The sequence below is a fragment of the Drosophila tropicalis genome, unplaced genomic scaffold, assembly GCF_018151085.1.
Source record: "Drosophila tropicalis isolate 14030-0801.00 unplaced genomic scaffold, ASM1815108v1 contig_845, whole genome shotgun sequence".
Lineage (NCBI taxonomy): Eukaryota > Metazoa > Arthropoda > Insecta > Diptera > Drosophilidae > Drosophila > Drosophila tropicalis.
The window spans coordinates 11,029,224-11,051,979 of NW_027173338.1; the positions used below are offsets into that span (position 1 = coordinate 11,029,224).

General features: G+C 36.5%; 4 protein-coding genes across 9 annotated transcripts; 3 read left to right on the plus strand and 1 right to left on the minus strand.

Moving 5' to 3' along the window:
* The first annotated feature begins 648 nt into the window (after window positions 1–648).
* Window positions 649–6,652, plus strand: Ndf (Nucleosome-destabilizing factor). Of its 2 annotated transcripts, none has more exons than XM_068294517.1 (9): window positions 649–952; window positions 1,400–1,436; window positions 2,353–2,435; window positions 2,519–3,413; window positions 3,483–3,593; window positions 3,663–3,933; window positions 4,018–4,107; window positions 4,172–4,261; window positions 4,382–6,652. In XM_068294517.1, exons 1-9 carry the CDS (start codon window positions 873–875, stop codon window positions 4,579–4,581), a joined length of 1,857 nt encoding a protein of 618 aa, XP_068150618.1. In that variant the 5' UTR covers window positions 649–872; the 3' UTR covers window positions 4,582–6,652. The 2 variants fall into 2 exon arrangements, with proteins under 2 accessions (XP_068150618.1, XP_068150619.1); XM_068294518.1 differs by having other exon boundaries at window positions 4,021–4,107.
* Window positions 6,653–7,335: 683 nt separating this feature from the next.
* On the plus strand, window positions 7,336–12,109 carry LOC137580978 (polycystin family receptor for egg jelly). The gene is made up of 4 exons (XM_068295129.1): window positions 7,336–7,976; window positions 8,043–8,290; window positions 8,578–8,689; window positions 8,755–12,109. Exons 1-4 carry the CDS (start codon window positions 7,346–7,348, stop codon window positions 11,997–11,999), a joined length of 4,236 nt encoding a protein of 1,411 aa, XP_068151230.1. The 5' UTR covers window positions 7,336–7,345; the 3' UTR covers window positions 12,000–12,109.
* Window positions 12,110–12,463: 354 nt separating this feature from the next.
* On the plus strand, window positions 12,464–17,735 carry Trp1 (translocation protein 1). Of its 4 annotated transcripts, XM_068295128.1 has the most exons (5): window positions 12,464–12,625; window positions 14,183–15,022; window positions 15,082–15,356; window positions 15,388–15,428; window positions 16,436–17,735. In XM_068295128.1, exons 1-5 carry the CDS (start codon window positions 12,590–12,592, stop codon window positions 16,579–16,581), a joined length of 1,338 nt encoding a protein of 445 aa, XP_068151229.1. In that variant the 5' UTR covers window positions 12,464–12,589; the 3' UTR covers window positions 16,582–17,735. The 4 variants fall into 4 exon arrangements, with proteins under 4 accessions (XP_068151229.1, XP_068151227.1, XP_068151228.1 ...); XM_068295126.1 differs by having other exon boundaries at window positions 12,465–12,625; window positions 15,082–15,428; XM_068295127.1 differs by lacking the exons at window positions 12,464–12,625; window positions 16,436–17,735 and adding exons at window positions 13,827–13,998; window positions 16,191–16,209 and having other exon boundaries at window positions 15,082–15,428.
* LOC137580976 (uncharacterized) lies at window positions 17,513–21,041 on the minus strand. 2 transcript variants are annotated; one of them, XR_011033046.1, is made up of 4 exons: window positions 19,526–21,038; window positions 18,082–19,471; window positions 17,768–17,914; window positions 17,513–17,682 (listed from the first exon to the last, which is right to left on the minus strand). XR_011033046.1 is itself a non-coding variant. In XM_068295124.1 (2 exons), the coding sequence occupies exons 1-2, from the start codon at window positions 20,967–20,969 to the stop codon at window positions 19,442–19,444; spliced, it is 1,470 nt and encodes a 489-aa protein (XP_068151225.1). In that variant the 5' UTR covers window positions 20,970–21,041; the 3' UTR covers window positions 19,347–19,441. The 2 variants fall into 2 exon arrangements, 1 of the variants encoding a protein (XP_068151225.1); XM_068295124.1 differs by lacking the exons at window positions 17,513–17,682; window positions 17,768–17,914 and having other exon boundaries at window positions 19,347–19,467; window positions 19,526–21,041.
* Window positions 21,042–22,756: the final 1,715 nt, after the last annotated feature.

The following is a 22,756-nucleotide window of genomic DNA, read 5'->3' on the forward strand; positions in this document are numbered from 1 at the left end:
GTAAACCAAACTTGTTTACGTTCGCTTGGCACGCATCCTTATTTATTTAGCAAATCTGTAATATAGCAAAAAAAAGTCTGCAATTGTCATTTTATGAGCAATTTGATTTTTTGGCAAAGTTACAAACTTTGCAATCATATTTGCAGTGCAGTTTATAGGTCAATTCAAAATGGATAATTATTTAGAAATATTTCGGCTGTAAACTCTGTTTATTCAGTTTAAGTATTATTCTACATCACTATTATTTTGGAGAAAATGTATTAAGCTACAAACATATGTATTTCAAATCGAAGAAACTTGATGTGTTTTGGTTAATTAATCAAATGAGACAACAAATTATTTTAAAAATAATGTCCATGTACGATTAGCCAGATGCCCTTCATCGAGAAGCACACCACATCTTTAAAGAGTTTAAATATTTTTGTATTACATTCTGATCGTTAAATAATAATAAATAAATAATAATATAATTTCTCCCAGTGCAAAATTCGCCGTGAGCCTTCAAATTTATTATTTCGCCTTAAAAAATTTATAGTTTGCCCTCACCGAAATCGCCCCGCCATATTGAATTCGCCCAGTGCCATTCACAACGAAGCGCAGACAAATTACAACCCTGTTTGTTTTCAACAAAATGGCGCCCGACTATCGTTTTCCAGCACTATGGCATCACACACACAAAAAGAGAAAAATATTTTATAGTCAAAGCAACTGCGGTCGAACGGGAAAAATAGAATAAATATTAGCAATTTAAATAATAAACGCTGGTCGACTATTACAAGTGTGCAAATAAGACCATTTAATTGAATTCGTTTGTGCCCGTCTATAATCACTGCTGCAAAATAACCAAGTTTAACATACGCCTGGACAACATAATGTCGAAGAATAAAAAATTGTCGCTATCGGGCGGCGACACCACAGAGAAATTTATCTATAAGCCGAAGGACTTGATATGGTAAGCAAGGATCTAGTGCACACAGTGAATTAAAACTAATTGGCCATGGCCACATATAACCCAGTTATGTACAAATGCATTTTGCTTGGAGATAAATAGTGTAAATGCCCCAACATAACCTCACTTGCCGCTCTAGAAAAAAAATTCCAAAATGAAAAGCTAACGAAAAAAGAAATTGATGTGAGTGTTAAAAAATAATTAGCGTCAACTTGTCTGCGTTGAGCACGAAATTTATGAATTTTCCCTCGCCTTTAACCAACAATTTACGTTTGACAACTGGCAGCGACGTCGACGTCGTTGCGTTGGCGTTTTCTTTTTTCGCGCGCGCGCTCTTTTTTGTGTGGTTTTCTGTCCAAGCAAAGAGCATTTGTATTGGGCTAACAAATTTGTGTGTAATTGTTGATTAAAAACATTTAAAACATTATTGCATTCTCTTCTTATTTACAGGGCCAAAATGAAGGGCTTCACACCGTGGCCGGGCATGGTAAGAGCGGGAAATATGTACACACATACGTCTATGCTGCGGCGTCGCTGCTGCTGCTCAGTCGCTGCCGCTGCTGTGTTTGTTTTTGACTGTACTTTTTTTTTTTTTTTTTTTGTTATTTTTTTTATGCAGGCGCTTTGCTTTGTTGTTGTTTGTCACTATCGACGTCACAACGCACTTGCTGCATAGCAGACACATTGCTGGTTATTCAATGAAGAGGTTTTTGCTTTAGATATTTCTTTTTCTGTATTTTTCGGGTTGCTATCATGATTATTTGGTCTAACTGATATGATGCATGTACATATGTACAGCCAGGCACAGCAGTCAGTAAGCGTGGAAATCGTGCAGACGACCTCAAAATGTGATGTGTTCAACAAATATTCAATTAAGCAATAGTCCATAAAAATACAAGTTTATCTTATAGAGAAGATGGGAATCTTATTCGCCATTTTTACATTTGTATGTATTTGTGTGTTTTTCACATAGCAGTTGAGAAAATCGACTAGCGCCTAAGAGGATTCCGTGTTGAAATTTTCTGAATGATTGAATAGTCTGTATTTCTGATAAGATATATGACATATGTTAAGATTTTAGACGTCATGTATAAATTTTCTTTGTTGATCTGGAAAGAAGGACTTTAATTGCCATTATTATTATTTTTTTTTTTTGAAAATGTTCACATAAAGCCCAGAAATAGATTTACCGGAGTGCCATCGAATTAAAACTCTTCTCGGGTGCAAATGGCTTTATAATTTGAAATTACCAAGACAAAGCATAATCATGAGGAAAACCCAAAAGCCTAGAGAATTTTAATTAAAACTACAATATCAGTTAAAAAATGTCTTCATTGTGGTATTATTTATAGCGTACTGAGGTTTTTAGTCCCTAGTATAATAAATTGTATTTGTAATTACAGATTGTGGAACCGCCATTGGACTTGCTTACTCAACAGCGAAGAGCTAATACTAAGTGTGTTTTCTTCTTTGGTTCCCGTAACTTGTGAGTAAAGACTGAAAAAAGCTGGTAATACTAGTTCCTTGCTAATTTTTTTTTTTTTTTTTTTTTTTTTTTGTAATTTTCAGTGCTTGGATTGAGGAGAATAATATTAAACCTTTTGAGGGTCCTTGGAAAGAGGAATTGGCTAAAGTAAGCAAACCAGCTGCTTTTAGGCACGCCATGAATGACATTGATAAATATTTCGAAGATCCCACTGAAGTGGATGAGCAGATTAATGAAAGTTGTGGCGGTGCAAATCATGCCACTGAGGCAGATTTTGATAAAATACGCGATGGCCTGGACAGCGATGAGAATGCCACCGAATTGCTGGATACCAGTGCTGGTGATGGTAATAATGGTGTAGTCCCCCATGTTGTTGGCAGTCCCCATGAATCAGATGCCTTAGACGCAAATAATGCGGATTCGTCGGTGTCACCAAATGCTGGTGCTGCCAGCAGTACAACGACGCCAGCTTCAGCGAAGCCCCAGGTAAAAAGGACTCCCAAAGCCAAGTCCAGTGCTGCTGTCAGTGTGACAAAGTCTTCCGGCAAGGCGGCTGGCACAAAATCAGCACTGAAACGACGCATATCATCGCATCAGGCGGTTAGTGGTAGTGCCGGATCAAGTGCCAAGCGTGGCAAACGTGCAGCATCTGGCGATGCGGCAGCTGATAGTGGTCACTTGGATGGCGCCAGCACGTCTTCGCCCACAGGCAGACGTCGGATAGAGACAGATCTGTTGGCTTCACTATCGAAACGAGCGCCCAATGCTATTGCACTGCTTGATCGTCCAGTTGTGACGAGGCCAGAAACGCAAGCCATTGACATGAATTCAAGATCTAATACACTGGCCGATCGAGAGATTGTACCGTCTGATCAAACTTTTGGATTCCTTGGACTGGGCATGATGGGATCAACCATAGTTAAAGACTTGATATATACGGGACACAAGGTTGTGGTCTGGAACCGCACCATTGATAAGGTGAGATTAAAAAACTAACCAAATTTGATAAATTTGCAATAATTAATCTTTTCCATTATCTTTTTGCAGTGTCAGCCTTTTGTTGAGGCAGGCGCTGATGTAAAGGACACACCTATGGATGTGGTAGAAGCAGCTGACATTATCTTTTGTTGTGTGTCCGATCCCAAGGGTGCCAAAGATGTAAGTTTAAGATTGACGATTTGCATTAAATAAACTCAAATAAATAAAACTTTCACTATTTTTATCCAGCTCGTCTTTGGCAATTGTGGAGTTTTGCAATTAAAGGATTTACGCAATAAGGCGTATGTGGAAATGTCCACCATAGATCCAGAAACCTCATTGGATATTGGAGAGGGTATTAAGCAATGCAATGGACGTTATTTGGAAGCACAAATTCATGGATCACGTCAAGAAGCTGCCGATGGCATGCTTATAATATTGGCCGGCGGTGATCGTTCGGTATTTGAAGAGTGTCATTCCTGCTTCAAGACCATTGCCAAAAATACTTTCTTTTTGGGGAGTAAGTATAGAGTGAATTTCACCTCATACATTGAGTGGATTCTCGAAGAAATGTATTAAATAAATTCTATTTGTTTTTATCTAGCAGATATTGGAAATGCCTGTAAAGTGAACCTCATATTGCAGACCATTCTGGGTGTCAGTTTGGTTGGTTTGGCTGAAGCGTTAGCACTGGGTACGAATTAACTTGATCAAGCAGGGAAACCTTATCTAATAATGGTTTACATTTTTAATTACAGCTGATCGCTTTTCCATTTCTCTGAATGATATCATAGATATATTCGATTTAACATCTATGAAGTCACCGTTGCTGTTGGCCAAGGGGAAGGGTATGTGTACATATTTTAATTGATTGCTACAACTAAAAATATAAATATATCTTATTGGGTTTTTTTTTTTTGCGACATACTACAATTTCTTTTCTTTTTCTTTTTTCAATTCGTCTATAGAAATGGCCAAAGGCGACTTTAATCCACAACAACCTTTAAGTCACATGCAAAGAGATTTGCGTCTTGTGCTAAATATGGCTGAGAATTTGGATCAATCGATGCCAGTGACAAGCATTACCAATGAGGTGTTCAAGCATACAAAACGTTTGGGTTATAGTGAGCATGATTCCAGTGCTGTATTTGTAAGATCCAGGTTTTAACATTTAGTTAACACGACTACTATTTAAACTATACTTTTATCATTTAGTTTAAAAACGTACGTTCACACAACAGATACAGATAGACACACACACACACACAGCAACACACCCACATATATATACACACAGCACTGACAAAGACGTTGGACACAAACGCATATAAATTTTTTTAAATTATATGATTTTATTAATTTCGATCCAGCAGTTGTTGTGATAAAATCATTATTTGATATAATTTCTATGCTCTTGTGTTTTGGCATCGTCACATCTCTTCTGCTTTTAATCCTCTTCCTCGTCCTTTTATCATTTCTAATCATTCATTAATCTCACCTAACAAAACCTTTTCCTTCCCAACACACACACACATACACACACACCCCGCACCATTAATTCGACAAATTAGAGTTACTGCTATGCAGGTGAAAGTCTAAAGCATGATGGCAATCCGCCGATACATATTGAGACCCGTACATGTTCTCGGTCGACCGAAAATAGCCACCGACAACGTCCCAGTCGACAAGACGACGATAACGCGCTATCTGAGCATTGAAAAAGATGTGTGAGACCGAAACAGAGACCAAGACGACGATGACAAAGAAATGACGTGCGATCGCAATCAATCAGTTGAGAGAAAGAGATCCAAATCAAGCAAAAAAAGCAACAGTTTTCAGATACATATATATATATATATATATAAAGCATGCAAGCAAATGCCGTGGATCGCTTTTTATTTACATTATTTGTGCATTATATATATCAATTTTTTAATGTTTATTACATTTATTTTGTAATTTGTTTTTGACTTCTTTATTTGGACCGTGTGTTTGCTAGGCCCCCGTTCCCGGAGTTAATGAGTATAAGAAATCAAGCCACACAACAAGAGAGAAAAGAAAAACAAAAAAAAATATAGTATAGTTTTATATTTTTCAGGAAATGTTATTATGTATTGTATGTAGAAAAGAAAAAAAAAACAAAAATTAAATTATCATATCTGCAAATGTAAAGAAGAAAAACAAAAAAATAATGAAAATAAAATTTTGTACAAAGCAGACAAACATAACCAGTGGGGCCGTGGGCTGATGAATCTAAAACTAAATTCTTGTAAATTCACCTTGTAGCCTTTCTCTCCTATGGTAGCTATATTATATACTCAGTCAGTCAACCGATTTCCATTATACTAGATTAGTTTGAAACCGACTTTTGTCACACTGAAGCATGTAAAAGATATACATACACATCTAATGCCGATTTTAAAAAACTTTTGCTGGAAATATATTTAATTTGTTTTATTATGTAGTCGTCTGCTTTCAATATAAATACTAGACTGATATGCTCCATTTAATATAAAAGTTTATAAAATTTATACATTATATATATATATATTCTCCATCTGCTTGTACAGACAATCTCGATCTAGTCATGTTTTGTCTTAAGGTAAAGCAGAATCATCAATTCAACTTTCTTTGGTATTTTATTAACTGGCTTTGTAAGTTCTTTTTTGTCATAATTATTATTCCATTAAATGTAGTCTGAGGTAATTATTTTTGTCGATTCAAGATTAAAGTTTCATTTGATAATAATTACCAAAAAACAAAATATATATCAACGCTACTTGGTACAGGGTACCTAAGTCTTTAGTCGGTATTTTCGACTAAATTCAGGGAGGCAAGTTTTTAAAAATTATGCGGTAGGCGCACTAGCAACACATTGAGGAATTTTATCAACTACATTTGTTAAAACACGAAAAATGAACAAACATTTTAATTAAATTGGATTCAATGCACATAAATTATTAACATTTTGTTACATCTTTCCAATGGAATTGTTTAGTTTGAAACAAACAAAAAAAATTAAAATTTAGACACAAGACAGTTCACAGGAAATCGAAGAAAACAACAACAAACAAAATAGCATAAAACTTTTAGCGCCAACACTGGCAAGGGTCTTTAATTAATAATAATAAGAATTATATATATATACATAAATAAATAAATATATTTTACTTATTATTTAGTCTGTATTTTGTTGTATAACAAAGAATAATAAAAAAAAACAACATTTTTAATTGTAATTGAAATATATGTGATTTATGGATTCACTTCAAGTACTTTTTAGTAATCAAGTACTTTGTGTGAGTAATCCATTACATTATTGAAGATTGGCATTATAAATCGGCTAAAGCATACAAAACCATTGACACTAACTGGTTTGAATGAAGAAGGAATCATTAACCAAGTAATCAGGTAGTTGATTTACATAGTAATAGAGAACTTTCTATTTGAAAATAATCAGTTAAATGTTTGTTGGAATAAATGAGCTTATAAAAATTTCAGTAAAAAATTTCAATCAAAAAAAGTGAACAAAACCACCATAATAATAAACTATTTTCAAAGTTTTTTCGGTAACTTGTATTGGTTTCCACAAAACTCAATGATTCTGAGAACTTCTAATTGGAAAACTTTCTCTAGTTTAGCCAACTAACAAACTACAGAGTGCCGAGGACAATTTTGCCAATTTGTTCTAAGATGGCTAAACTTGGTAACTATTAAAAATATACCCATATAATGTTATGATTGTAAATTATATTTTGTTTCGTTTGCAGTCCCTTTGATTTTGATGCCGACGAATGGGACAGGCCACAATCATTGCTGATGAGATTCCATATTCAAGTAAACTGCTTGAAAATTTATTTCTGATATTGTGGCTTCGCCTTAACATTCTAAATCAGACAAAAAAAAAAAAAATACCTGCCTTTAGAATATTCATGTGGCAGCCTTTGGGAATAATTATTTTGGTGCTCTCTTACACATTGATGTGTATAAACGGCGATCACAATGTGCTGACTAATATGAATCTTAAAATATTTTTTAATCGAATTTTACCATATGGACAAGCAACGATTATTGTCATTACCGCCAACATGATACCCGATGAGGTGGAGGTTGTGATACGCCTTAACACAGAGAGTTATCTCCTAGTTTTCTGTAGCATAGGTAAAGTGAGTCACCAAATGCCACCAAAATTTGAGAGAACAAATTCAATCAGTCGGGAGTTGTCATATCTGAATGTAAAAGCCGATGAGAAAGTGACTTATGAAACCGGTTTCTTTGCTCGAGTAAATGCAACATTCTGGAGTAAGGATGATAAATATATGAATCTCCTTTTAAGAGTGCCCTCTAAAAGTTGGGTTAAGGAAGACAGGAGAGTTATAAAAATTCAAATTGAGAATACCAATGCGGAGCCACGATTGCAAATGCTAAAGTGTCAAAATCCTGACTTACCACGTTATGTGACAATTGCCCGAAGTCTTCTGGTGCAAACAGTTTTTGTCAAATCTAGCAAAAAGGTGATCAAAACAATATATCGTTGGCAGCTGAGGGACTTAACGGGGGAGAGTAAGTTTTGGAGGAACTAAATATCTAAATATTTAATGTAATCACTATATTTCTTTTTCTACACAGCCCGTTATTCTACGTTCCATACCAACCATAATGCGATTTTTTTGAAACGTTATTCATTGCGTTTCTATACCAAATATGAGCTATGGCGAAATCAAGCAATGCTCTATGTCGAAGGACGATTCGAGGGTCAAAAATTTGCTGCACGTTGTTATCTGAACATTGCAATGGGTTCAGTTGAAGCTGTCATTGGTGGTGGCGCTGAACGAATTGCTCAGTATTCCACAGGACTTATCATGGATGGCTCTACGGTAGTTTTTTTTTATACCCTTGCAGAGGATTGTATAAATTGGTCAGATGTTTGAAACGCACAGATGGAGACGTTTCCGACCTCATAAAGTATATATATTCTTGATCAGCATGAGAGGCTGAGTCAATATAGCCATGTAGGGATTAAGGGAAGATGAAAAAATTGTAATTAAAAGAGTAATAATGGTCTGCAAGGGTATATAAACTTCGGCATAACCGAAATTAGCTTCTTTGATATTTATATTGAATATTGATTGTGAGTGACAATATTTTTGCGTTGCCATTTTAGAGTCGAGATTACTCCAAACAGGAAACAGATAAACAGTTTGCAAAATATTATTGGAATTGTGAGTCTTTTGAAGACTATAGAAATCCAAATTGCATACGTAACATATCAACGTGTAAGTCCATAAACATAGAGTTTTACGATCTTATGCATTAAAACGATTTACTAAATTTTTAATAGTGCCACAATTCACAATTCCTGCATATTCATTTCGGCCAAATTTTCAATACATTTTTCGTCTATTGGTGGAAGCTGAAGATAATCCCAGTCGTAAATCTCGCATGATTCAGACCGTACAAATGGTGAAACAGTCTATACTCCAAGTGATGATATATTGTGTTTTTAATTGTGCTTTGGATATGTATAGTCCGCATTCAAAGGTGCGTCTAAAAGCCAAATGTTTGGACTGTGGTGGGCAAAAAATCTCCTACCAATGGTATGTAAGTGGACAGCTTACTCTAACCACAGAGGATTTGACCATGTTTATACGTATTGTCGCCACGACGGCTGTAGTTAAATTAATCATTCAAACTGAGGACGGGCGTACGGGTCAACAGGTTAAGCATTTCAAAAAAAATCTGGGTCCCACGGTTGGGCACTGTACAGTGAATCCAATAACTGGCACCGAAGCAATAACTGCATTTTATCCGTGCTGCAAAAATTTCGGTACGCGTTATTCGCCTATGGAATATTGGTATTATGCTGGACGTGTCCTGCTCAATAGTTGCTATGATTGCACCTGCGAGGTGCATTTGCCAGTGGTCAGTGAGATAAGGATTCTTGTTTGTGATAGCTTTCTAGCCTGCTGCAGTAGCAGTGTAGAAGTCCATATTACGCCCTTGCAAAATGTGACCGCAGACACTCCCAACGATGTGTGGAATTATCTTGTCAGTGAACCTCATCATATATTGAGTCTAGTCGATGAAGGTTACTATTTACGCTATTTGCAAACAATTCAATCGGTCGCCACACACATTCACCAGGTCGACGCGGCAGTTGAGCTATTACGAGCTCTAAACGGCTCAGATACCTGTACTCGTTCATCACTGGGAAAGTTGGCTAATCTGACGCAAACGTTGGCCCATCAATTGAAGCCAATCGATCCACTCGAGCATCGTTTGCTCACCTCAGTGGTGGCGGCCTTAAATGACAATTTCGCCTGCGTATATCAATTTAATATGGAGTATTTGCTTGTGGAGCAGCCATTCATAAATGTCACCCAAGGATGTGTCACAGTCTACGATATAATGAATCGGCTTTCCATGCAGGCGCCACGCCCACCGAAGTCCATATACAGTCAGTTTATGGCAGCACTTAAGAACCAAACTCTAAATCAAAGGATAGTTGACAAATTGACAGAAGAAATCAAAAACTTTAAGGATGAGGATGCTAAGTTTCGCTCTTTGGTTTGGTTGAATTCCAAATGGCAAACTGAGCGCTTGTATCGTTTTCTGGGTATCGCCCGTGCTCATGGACTTCAGCCAGATGAAAATGGTGATATTCTCACCGAGGGCGTGGCTCTGGAATTGCAATGCTTTTACATTGAAAGGGACCGGACATATTACATTGAGACAAGTGATAGTATGCATAAAGTGGAATTTAAACCTGCCTTGCTGCAAGAGCTCAAGGAGGGCGACGACAATTGGATTTGCCTTAAGGTAATATCCACAATAAGAGAGCTTCACTGGTGGTATCCAGAGGAGAAACAGCCAAGTTCCGTGTTGCTATCGGTTCGCATATTTCACACCGTGGACAATTTCAGAGTGGAAGTGCCATTAAGGAAAAGTGTGATCACGTTTACCACGATCATTGGCAAGTACAGGCCAGCCAAGGACTACATGGAGGATATTAGCGCACACCGAATAACTAGAAGCAAAGACTTGCTTAAAGAAAATAGTTACATTGACGGTAGGGCGAGGATCAATTATGACACGAAGCAACTGGCAACTTTCAAATCTGAAAATGATATTGAAGATTACGAAGAAATTGAACATATTGATCCTGAGGAGCGGGTCTCGGATGTGGGAAAATATATAAATGCCGTTGAGGTAGGCACTCTAACGTACATGCAAGATGTCCTTTTGTATCGCATCCTATTGGAGGAGTTAACCCTGCTCGCTGTACGTTTTACAAAAAGTACCCATAAACTTCATGTTGCCATGACAATAAATAATCCTCCACTGTTCTCTCAAGTCTCGGCCTCCGATTGTTTTGTACCGGAGAATTTAACAAGTAAAACCATTTTGTTTCGCAACAATTGCTATGAGTATCGACGGGTATATATGGCCGTCAGGGTATGGGGTGAGAATCCGCCGGATCAGAAAACAAAGACCCTAGTGCCAAATGGTCCAGCAGAATTTTCTTTCATCTTTCAAATGCGAAGCTGTGATTACTGGGTGTACTCCAAGCCTTTGGATGAACGATATTGGAGTCATGATGGTTGCATCCCGTCGATGATTGTGAATGTGAGTAGGGGGATGCGATGTACTTGCAGTGTTTTGGGCACATATACGAGCTATGTTTATAATGTGCCTGCCATTGTTGTTACTGTCGATCCATATGCTCAAGTGGAGACTAATTTTGCAATTATAATTGTCTATGCATTTATCGTAGCTGCCCTTGTGTTGTGGTTACTCTGGCTCTTTATGTATAATAGTATATCACCTAGCAAAACGGTTGTCTGTGAGATGGTCGATATGGAAGAGACATCAGCGAGTGATGTTCATGATATTTTGATTCAAATAAAGACCGGAGGACGTTATAATGCCAATACAACGGCCTCGGTGAGGCTCTCCTTTTTTAGTACACAACGTCAGGAGTTGCAGTTCACTCTAATGCAAGATCCGGAGCATCCGGATCTGCTACGGAATACTACCTATATTCTGTGGCTTCGAACTCGGGATATACGGATACCGACTAAAGTTGCAGTCTCTCATAATAATAATGGACGATTTCCAAGCTGGTTTCTACAACACATCGAGGTGTGTGATGTCCAGACGCAAGAGACACAGGTGTTTGTGGTCCACCGTTGGGTGAAAACGAAAATTTTAGTTTTGACATCATCGTTGATCTTCAAGCGTGGTGATGTCCGCTTCGTTGGCAGCTGGTTCCGACGATTTCGTGTCCAATACGAAACTGTATGGACCAACTGGGCCCTATTTCAACCTGTGTGGGGCACTTGGCGGGAAACTAATCAATATCCAAGCATGTCGCGATTTAAACGCGTCTGTGTCTTTATTTCAAAAATGGTCATAATTTATAGCATTATAGCCTGTGGTCAAGGACGTACAACTGTGGAAAGTTTGCAGAAGGATCGTTCGTTTTTTGTGCCTTTTGGCGATTGGTTGTTTTATAGTGTGTTTTGCTATATAGCAGGCATACTTGTACAAATGTTTTACGAATGGATATTATTACAATATGCTTGATTTCAAAAAATCACCAAGACTCAAATCAACAACACTAGTGAGTGTTGAAAACACACATTTTATTGTATTCTGAACTATATTTGTTCTATAAAATCAAGAAATATTGCAAACTCAACCATATTTTCGTTTGTTGAGAATAGTGCCTGCAAAAGTTTTATAAAGCCCGCGTAATCGAGTTTCCGAAATTTGACAGTTTCGTTTAGCCGAAAATCACTACTTTTAGCTATAGTCCCGCTAAAAATAAAAATATTAATTTGCTAATTGCACAAAAAAAAAGGAAAACAATCTTCAAGGCGCATCCGAGGTCTTGCTCGTGGAATTTTTCTCTTTTGTTTGATACCAAATTTATGAAGTTTAAGCCCGTTTTGGGCCCGAGTAGCTTAAGTAAATATTTACCACCAATATTTACCTCAGATTTTGTATGACCGTGCAGGTTACATCGATAAATAAAATAATTTCGCCATCTGGCCACTCTATTTGACTCCCCCCGTATCGCTGCATAAAAGTAAATTTCCACAAAAACACAATTCCATTTTAAAGTGTTATTTTTTGAAACAAATAGCAGAAAACTGTATTTTGTATAAGTTAAAATGTCGGAAAAGAAGAGAACACGTCGTCGCAAGGATGTAAGTGTGTTAAAAATGTGATAATATCGTTTTAATTTTTGCTGATGTGTGTGCGCGTTTCCATTTGTCATAGTCCAATAGCTGCCCAGGTTGTTTCTGATTGGTTTTGTTTTGATATTGCGCAGATTCCAGCGCTTCAATTGTTCGCTTAGTGAATCTGCAATTATGGTTATACGTGGGATCATATGGCAAGTCTCTAATGGTCATGGTATCAGTTTATCAGGCTGGGGGGCAAGTTCAATGTTGTCACAGCTGTCCAATGTCTATGTGTGCGTTGGGGCATGTATGTGTGTATATGTGTATGTATATGCATGGGCGCGTGTTGCTTTCTCTGCCTCCTGCAGGCCGGCTATAATTAGCTGAGAACGTTGCATCGCCTTTGGAAACGCACCAAATCAATTCATATGAGTTAGGAAATTATAAGGTTGCTCTGAGTTCTCTCTTGTGTCAGGATTGTAAGTTTCTATGGAGTAGTACAATCCACAAATAATCTTTTAATACCGACATATATTTTGCGACATTTCAAAAACATGCTGATTTTAGATTGTCTTGATATTTTGAAATCTTGAAGATTTGCCTTTTGGCTTCTTTCAAAAATGTTGAAACAATTATTTCAAAGTTGTTTCAAAAGTTTTGCAAAGTTTGTTTTAATTTATTGCGGATCAGTTGTAAATAACAATTTGCGAATAAATGAGACCCAATATTATCTTTTTTTAAAGACGGTTCTGCTCATCGCGTTTAAATACCTTGCTGCGTTGTGGAGCATATTTTCAACTTTAATAGCCATAATGGTATTTTAAAATAATTTTGTTGTGTAGTGTATGTATAATGGAAAAGCCATCTTTAAGCTTGTAAAGTTGTAGCCAATCTGGCAACGCAGCTTGGCTGCCAAGCTATCTGACATACATTTGTAAGTTCGCTTTGTAAACAGATCGTTCTCCCTCTTTGCCTCTTTTGTTTTTCCCTCGTTCTCTGTTTCTCTCGACTTCCCTCATTTTAGTCTTCTCGCTCACCAAAGACCGCTCTCTCATTCACTCGCACTTGTCAGGTGCACCCACTTATCAGCTGCTGTTCTTTTTTTTGTTGTTCCTATTGTTGGGGAAAGTTTCTGAGACTGTGACTGAGACACTCGGTGAGCGAGTGAGAATGGCCACTGGCTTGACCAAAATTGTTAAGATTCAATACTTTCTCGACTCTCGGAGCGATTGCAACACGTCACTGTTAAAAGAAAAAGCCATTAGTAGAATAGTTTAAAAACAAGTTTTAATTACGCTTCAAAATTACTAAATTTATAAATATATCAAAATAAAATGAGTGATAATGAAGATCGGCTTGAATATGAGGAGGAGCAAGAGATCTATGACGATGGAACGGTATGGCTTAAACGGAGAAGAGGAGAGAAATATCTAGTATACAATGTGTGGAGTGTAACGAAATACGAAATTGATGTCGTGGCCCATTTAATGTTTTGTGTTATATAGACCTTGCTGTCTGATTACAATCAATATGATTATAAGTTTTGTTGTTTTAAATATTTATGAATGGTTCTCGTTGTAGGAATACGCCGAACCTGGACAGCAGAAGGTTGAGAAACCATCAAAGGATGAGAAAAATGTAGCCAAATGGCTTAAAAAGAATGTGAAAACAAAAAAGACGAAATTTTTAAGTCATGTTGTTGAATACTTCACCTCGAGTAAGGCAATCGATGCTCTGATGAAATCAAAATTTGCCGAAGGCAATAATCCATTGTTTACCAGCCGAGAGCAAGCTGTCGAATTTTTGGATGTAATGTTGGAGCATAAGTTTTTCCATCGGGCCAAAAAGGTTCCAGTGACATTGGAGGAAATACGTGGCAAGGCTGCAGCAGCAGGAGCTGATAAAAAGAGTGAGAGCACTAAAGCTCAGCCCGAAAAGGAGAAAGAGAAGGATAAACCAAAAGATGAAAAAAAGGATGCAGAACCTGAGGGAGACAGTCCTAAGGGTGATGGCAATGCATCCGCAGGAGCGACCAGCGAAAAGGAGAAGAAAACTGAAAAAAAGAAACGTAAAATTCGTTTAGATATGCATCCAGAACAGATCTTTGTTGATGGTTCAGAGGCATATGTTTGGATCTATGACCCCATACCCTTGCATTATTGGATATTTGGGTTTATATTGCTTTTGGGTGCAGTGGGTATTTGTCTTTTCCCGCTTTGGCCCCCACTATTGCGCAAGGGCGTGTATTATCTTTCCATTGCTGCAGCTGGCTTCCTTGTTTTTATATTGGCTTTGACCGTAGTGCGTTTGATTGTCTTTACAATTGTTTGGGCACTGACACGCGGCAAATTGCATTTCTGGATCTTCCCCAATCTGACTGAAGATGTCGGATTTTTCGCTTCCTTCTGGCCGCTATATGAGGTAGGCCATCAGTAAATCATCCATTATATGTACTAAATCACATTTTTTTTACAATTTAGAGCAATTATGGCAGTGATTCAAGTACGTCCTCATCATCGACATCTAAATCTGAAAAGAAATCTAAATCGAAGTCAAGGAAAAAGGATAAGGACAGTGATGCTGAAGAGGATACGGCTGTGGATGCCGATCCCGATGGTGATTTAGATAACGATGGTGAGGTTTCCACATTGGAGCCGGAGAAAATTGAGCAAATTAAAGAGCATGACGCCGATCTGGAAGTTCGAAAGCGCCGTAAAGTCGGTGCCGATGAATACGAAGATGAGGATGTAGATGTGTCAGAGCAAGATCAGGAGCCACAACAGGAGCAAAGTGAACAGCAGACGAAATCCAAGGACTCCAAAGCTGGGTAAGCTGGCCGTCGCTTTCTATTGACGAACGAATCTCGATTGCTCGAATTTTGTTTTATTTTTTTTTTTTTTTATCACTTTTGATTTTTATTATTATTTTTTTTTTTTTTTGTTTTCTCACATTTTGGTTTTTTGTTTGCATTTGCCTCTCATAAAATTAAACAACAAAAACAGAGAAAAATAAAAGTGCAAGATAATAATTAACTTTAGTTAATAACTGTATAAAATTATGTTCCTTAATAAATAATATTATATCAATTAATCGAATTGCATAAATGTTTATATAATATTTTCATATGCAACGGTAACTGCATTTAATCATTTTTTTAACATAATTAAAGAATGTTTTGTTCTTGTATATATACTTATTGTGAAGTATAATTTTATTGAAAATCACATTAAATAGCACTAAGAAATTAAATTGATGGGTAAAATTAGTAAAGAATAATTGGAGATGGATTTCAATTGGTTGTGACCCTAAACGATTTTCTATACTTCAAAACCTATTTAGGAGAAAGATTGATTTTCATATTTCCACTGTACAGTAGGTAATCCTATGAATATACCTTCTTTAAAGATACCCATCCATTCTGATGTGTTCTATATTCGTTTCATATGCGCTTTTCTATTGTGAATTGTTCTAGTTTAGGTGACATTTCATAAAAAACTCATATTAGATTTGTGCTGCATTGTTGAAACTGTCACTCATTTCTATGCTGATCCCTTAAGATCTATTAACTTCAAGGTATCAACATTCCTAGGTAAGGTGTGGACATTCACGATTAATCTTATACACATAAAAGTACTAATAAACTGAGTAAGTTATCGTTTTGTTTTATTATTGTTTCTGTTCCTTACATTTTTTACATTATCATTTAATAAAATAACTGGCTTCTTTTTCTTTCTGAAATGATTATAATTTATGCAACATATTTGGCTTTTTATATGCTTTTCAATAATGACAAAAATTTACGAGAACTAATTAAAATGTTTGTCTTTCTTACAGCACACCACGGAACTCGGAATCGGATTCAGAGAGCTCTAGTAGAGATTACGAAATTATTAGTTCAAGTGAAGTGCAAAATGTTGCGGGCAACTAATGGAAAAATCAATATATTATATTACATATATGTATACATAGATATATATTAGGAAATGCAACCGGACCGTATAATTATGTAACCATTAGGGTTTTGATATATTGAAAGAACCTCCCCAAGTTTTATGCTACAAAATATATATTAACGAAAAAAAACCTCTTGCAAAATATCATATATTAGCATAAAAACCAACGCATAACAAAAAAGAGTTGACATATTAATTGTTAAAATTGGCTTGCTTTTTTAAATTATGCGTAGCGGTTGCATTGCTTGATTAATGTCTATATATATAGATTAATAGACCACATCCACTTGTAGCTAATTCATAATGTCACACCAAACCCAAATAGAAAACAACAAAAAGAGCCACCACCACCATAACCACAGCAAGAAATAATAATTCCAAGCAGATTAGATCTTAATATTTTACATATGAACACATATATATATATGTAGTATGATGTATACATTTTTTATATATTTGTGTCTGGCTTTTCCACACACACACACGACCGATTGTTCTTTTTGATATTGTGCCTAAATTCATGACTTATGACACAAGATTTCCTATACACATATGCATTATGCAAGTTATATATATTTTTCGTATGGCGAAAAGCCTTTCTTTATCTCTACATGATTTTCATGTGCATTTTAATTGAGTTCTCACAAATTGCTTTAATAAATTTGTACGATTTTTTTACGTGTACGTGTATTGAAAAAGAAGGAAAAATTGTGCAATTTGAAATTTGTTTTTGAGTTGTTTCTTTTTATATTTTAGTTTTTTTTTTGGAAATTGAGTGGAAGGCAACGATTGCAATTGATAATAATAACGATTTATATATGTATTTACTTTAAATGTAATACGAAACAGAAACCTAAATGAAATTAGTAGTGTAAACACATAATTAACTATTACATAAAATAAATTAATGCTAGGCAATTACGATGTGACAGAAAAAGAAAAATTAAAGCATCATAAAAAGATTGTAGTTCTTAATCAAAAAAGAGAACCATTTTTTATTAAAAAATATACAACTCATAATTCGTCTTTGAATTGTTTCTCAATGTGATACTGATCGAACAAATGATTGAGCATTTGCCAGGCATGTCTTGGACAGATTAGACCCGCTATAATGATCAATCCAGCCAACTAAAATAGAATAATAATAATAATAATGAAATGACGTTAAATTGTTAGAATAATTTAAACTCTTCCTTTTGTGTTTTATACTCACATAAATGATGATATACGCTGTAATACATAGAAACCAATACGTTATACTTGCTAAAACTGAGAGCAAAGCTGGGGCAGGATTTCGATAACGTATACGCAAGGGCGATTTAGGACTATTTGGTATAGCAGGCAGGCTCATCATTTGAAACTATAAAATAAGAAAGGAAATAATGTAAATAATATGGATCAGGGGCATGTAAGAAGAAATAGTTAGAAATGGTAAATGCTTTAGTGGAAAACGACGCTTAAAAATTAAATTTAGGTAATGTAGCTACAATGTGAAATATACTAAAGCCCTTGCGGGAGTTCTCATACCTCGGAGTAATGTCCACTTGTTGTCCAAAGATATATATTTTTTTATGTTTGACGAAGATCTTGAGAATGCATCGCTAATAATAATCAAGAATATTTTGCCGCTAAGTATTTTCTTGTTAAGGGTGGTTTCTTTAATGTGCTTTAGTGTAGTGTTCTACTAGATCAAAGAAGGCTTCTTGATAAGTAAATAGATATCCAAGTATTTAATGTCTGGTAAAATATACCATATCTGATTCGTCATCTGAATCTACTTGGGTTAAAAGTTGTAATGGTTTTCCTGATGAAGTTTCTTGCTCCTTGGAGCTTTCGCCATTCTTCTCACTTGCATTGGCTTGATCTAACGATTCTGTGCAAGTTTTCGCTATGCTATCATCACATGAAATTAGTTTTAAGGGTTTTTTCATCATTTCTTTGTATTTTTCGTCTATAAGGAAGTCTTCACCGTTTTGTTTTTCTTGTTTAAGCTTCTCTTTGTGTTGGCTTTTGCAATCACTCTTATTTGAAATATTCGAACTATGATTTTGTTCAATGATTTCATTTTGATTGTTCGTTTGAATTATTAATTCCCTTTCGCGATATTTAATTTTACGCTTTCTGTACTTGAACGGATGAGCTGGCCAAACGGGTACTAATTTTTTGCCTTCGCCTATTTGGTTTTCCTTTGGTGTTGGAAAATGAGATATGGGCGTTAGAGTTATGGAAGACGAATTTGGATCAGTGTCGGGAGTGCGAAATTCGTATATACCCAGCAATGGTATTTGGGGTTCTTCAATTTCGACTAGTTTGGAGGAAACTAGACACGCTGTATGTATAATATCTCTGAAACAGGCCAACATTTTGGGTAAAATCATCTCTGTACAGCAATGTTGGACGATTTGAAAGGAATTTATAATGTATTGCCTCGACGGTTCGTGGAATTGACGTAAGTTAGAGTTAATAGGCCTTTGGTTCCTAGGTTTGGGATCATTCAAATAGATCTTAGAGTGTGAGAATTTTGGTATCATTGACTTGTTCTTTTTGAAAGTGTTATCTTTTGATATAACTGGTATTAATGATTTTGTGTTTTCTTTCCTGATACCCGAAGAATTCAAAGACGAATTGAACTTGCATCCAATTCTGTGTATTGTTGTAGCTGATTGATTAGTCGTTGGACTATTTGGTTTGTTACATTTTCCACAAATATTTTGATATTGTGGAATTTTACTTTGCTTAATTTTTTGTTTCCCAATTTCCCCAGTTGATTTATCTTTAGATGGTCGCCCACATTTCTGGCATTTTTCGATTTTATTGCACTCTTTGGCTGTAAAATATATGGTGGAATGGCTATCTGCCAATTTGGGATCCCCATGTCCATTGTCATTCAGTTTGCAATTTTGTCTTCTTGCACTATCTTTAAATATATTGGATTGATCATTTAAAATATTATTTTGCAAGGTTAACTTACTTTCGGCTTCATTATTGGGGCTATCTGCGATTATTTCATCATGTTCGGTAATTATACTCTTCTCCATGGGTGTCCAGAAAATCTCATCCAATATGGACACAACGGCTGGTGCCGTTGTTTCCGTTTCTTCATGGGGTTGCTCCTCGGTAAGAAAATGTTTTCGTTTCATTGCCAGATTATTTTGTTTTTGATGATAGGAAGCAAATGTTGTATGCTGAGGAGCCAAATGAATTGAGCTCTCACTACTGGAACTACTGGAGCTGCTGTTATCCAAGAGGGCAGCCTGTGAGACCGCCTTACGGGCCTCTGTATCCAGTTGGATATGTCTGCCATGTAAATAATGAAAATTTTGAGTAGATTGGACGCTTTGCTCAGCCAAAGGTGGTGCCGTAGGTTGGAACAAGGTGTCACTGGAATGCTGCGAATCGTCAAATGTGGACAGCGAAAGACTGGGAGGTAGATTTAATAGAGTCCTGCTACTAAGCTCCCGCTGATGTATCAGGAAACTGGCACTATTCACAATCAAGGAATCCTCGGAAGGGCCTTCATAAACATCGTAGGGGGTAAACTGACTGGCCTGACAACTTGAACTGCGATCTTTTTCTGGCTCCAGTCCACCACCTTTGGCACGTTGCATAGGCTTCTTCTGCTGAGTGGCAATATCGGATAACACCTTCGCCAAGGGCGGTAATGGTCGGCTGCGATGTGTGCGCAAGGGCTGGCCGCCTAGATGTCGTCGCTTTGAGATGGCACCCCCCGAAGGATCTGTTATGGGATTGTCCAGGGGTATAAAATCGCTGACAAACAAATTACCATAAAAGCTGGGCCAGTGAGTGCGTTGATGAGCTGGCCGCTTAAACACTTCATGAGCCAAAGCCACTAGATTGGGTATATCCTCGTCATTGGGGGACTCCGATATCGTTTCCGGCACCGTCTGCAATGGAGGCGACGATGTTGGTGAAGATGGTGGCGGAGCAGTCTTCAATTCTGAATGGACAATTTTCACCTCACGCTTTGCCAAACGCTTGGGTCTCGGATAGTGGCCAAAGCGTCCAGCATAGACTTTACCATTCGGCTTGGGTAGGGCTCCGCATCTATTGCAATCTGTTTTAGCATGCGACGGCGGCTTCTTGGCCTTCATGGCCACCTTGACCCGAGTCGGACCACTGCATGCCTCCTCAGCCCTTCGACGTTCCAAGAGCATTTTCTGACGCTCCTCGAATGCCTCCTCATCGCTCGAGCTGGACGAACTAAATATATGCCGGGCTCTTCGCTCTAGACCACATACCTCACAGCGCATATCCCTGGTCAATGGTATATGCAGCAAGGCTCGGGGCAGCTTCTCACACAGACACCATTCCATGGCTGGATTCCCTGTTCCTTCTTCCATTATTTTAGCCATTTTACTCGAATAAAGCGAATACAATTTATAGAAGCGAAACATCAACTCCAAATGACTGATATGCCAGAAATTCTTACTGCCTAAAGTCAACTAATGTTTGATTTGTAAAATTCTATGAATGTCAACAATAACTCAGAGCCTGCCTAGATAGTTAGTTAGTTTTAAAGCCTACTAAGTTTGAAAATGGATCAATATTTTCATTTGCTTGGAAACTGTGCACAGTGGGTCAATTCATTAAAATTACTTACATAAACACTGAAGAGTTACAAATCCAGTATCCTTCCTTTCAAAGTTGCAAACAAACAAATCGTAGTTACTACCCTTAAAACTCTATTTTCCATCGATTGTTCCTTCAAGAACTATACCATAGACACCAATTCAGTTTGGAAGTTACACTAACAGATACAATTTTCTTTTCTACCTGAAAGTTCCAACTTGCATGACAATGCCAAATTAAAACCTAAGTGAAATTGCATGTTCCATGAGCCATTAAAAGGCATACATACAAATTATTTTAAATTCACAAAAACAATGAAACCAACATCCATACGTACTTATGACTTGAAAAAAAATGCTGCAGATCCTTTGTTAAAAAACCCTTAGGCAAACTCTTAAATGAAAGTAAAGTCAATAAACGCATAAAAAGCACATTGACATTGGATTTTGTGACCATTGTGGCATACAATATATATTATGCATTTCCGAATCATTGGGCATTGGCAGAAATTTCATATATACAGAAGTTACTCAAATCAATGAAACCATAAATTATGAAGTCTGGAGTAAGGCACTATTGGTGGTCATTTTGAATTCAAGTCAGTTGGCCGTTAATATTTATGCGATCTATTGGCCATAAAAATATTCTACACAGAATAGGAATCAGACTGAAGTTCAGAAGCTCGCATTGGCGCCTAATTGTTCAACTCATATATAGACATGACTTTGTATATATATTAAATTTATAAGATATCTGCAATTGCCATTGGGCATTGTCGATTGTTAAAATTATTCGCATTTTTTCTGGTTGCAGGCATTTTAATGCATTTTCATTGCAATACTTTTGGCGTCATTTCATTTTGAGCATTTTCCTTTGTCCTGGCTATTTCTGTGCATTCACTTTATTTTTTTTACTTTTTATCTTATTTTTTTTCTGCTAAATTATTTTTAAGCTTTAAATTTTAAAGCAGCAGCCAGTTCTAGCATATTAAGTGTTTGTAAAGAGCAACGAGTCCTTTTAATGTAACTCTAAGGCGCCTTGCAATAGGATTTTTCGGAGTATTTGATTTTTGTTAGCCACAAATTTCAATGGTCTAGAAATATTGACAATCATAAATGAGTGAAAAATTGTATCGCAAAAACCATTGCCTAGTGACATTACCTCTTACAATTAGCTAAAAAATTTAAAGTTACTTTCCAAATAAGTATATTCTACTAACTAAAAGTATATTCTACTGGTATTATACGGTTTAATTTCAATTTCAATTCAATGTGTGCTTTATTCATTATAATTCATTATCTAACGTTTTAGATACAAAAAGGAGTAAATAGGAATTCATTGATTTTATATGATTAAGATTGTATATAGATAACATACCTTATATAGGAATTGACTCGGCTTCTCTCGCTGATCACTTCCACATAAAGTAAGTGCCCCACGACTGGCTTGTAGATCTCTGGTGGAGTTCTATTGACTTTTCGCGATTTGAAACCTTTCGAACTGTTCAATCTTTAAACAAATTAGTTAAACATTTTATTAGCTCTAATTGACTCCGTTTATTTGCACCATGCTCTCGACTATTTCACTGCGAGACAATTTGAAATTGTGCATT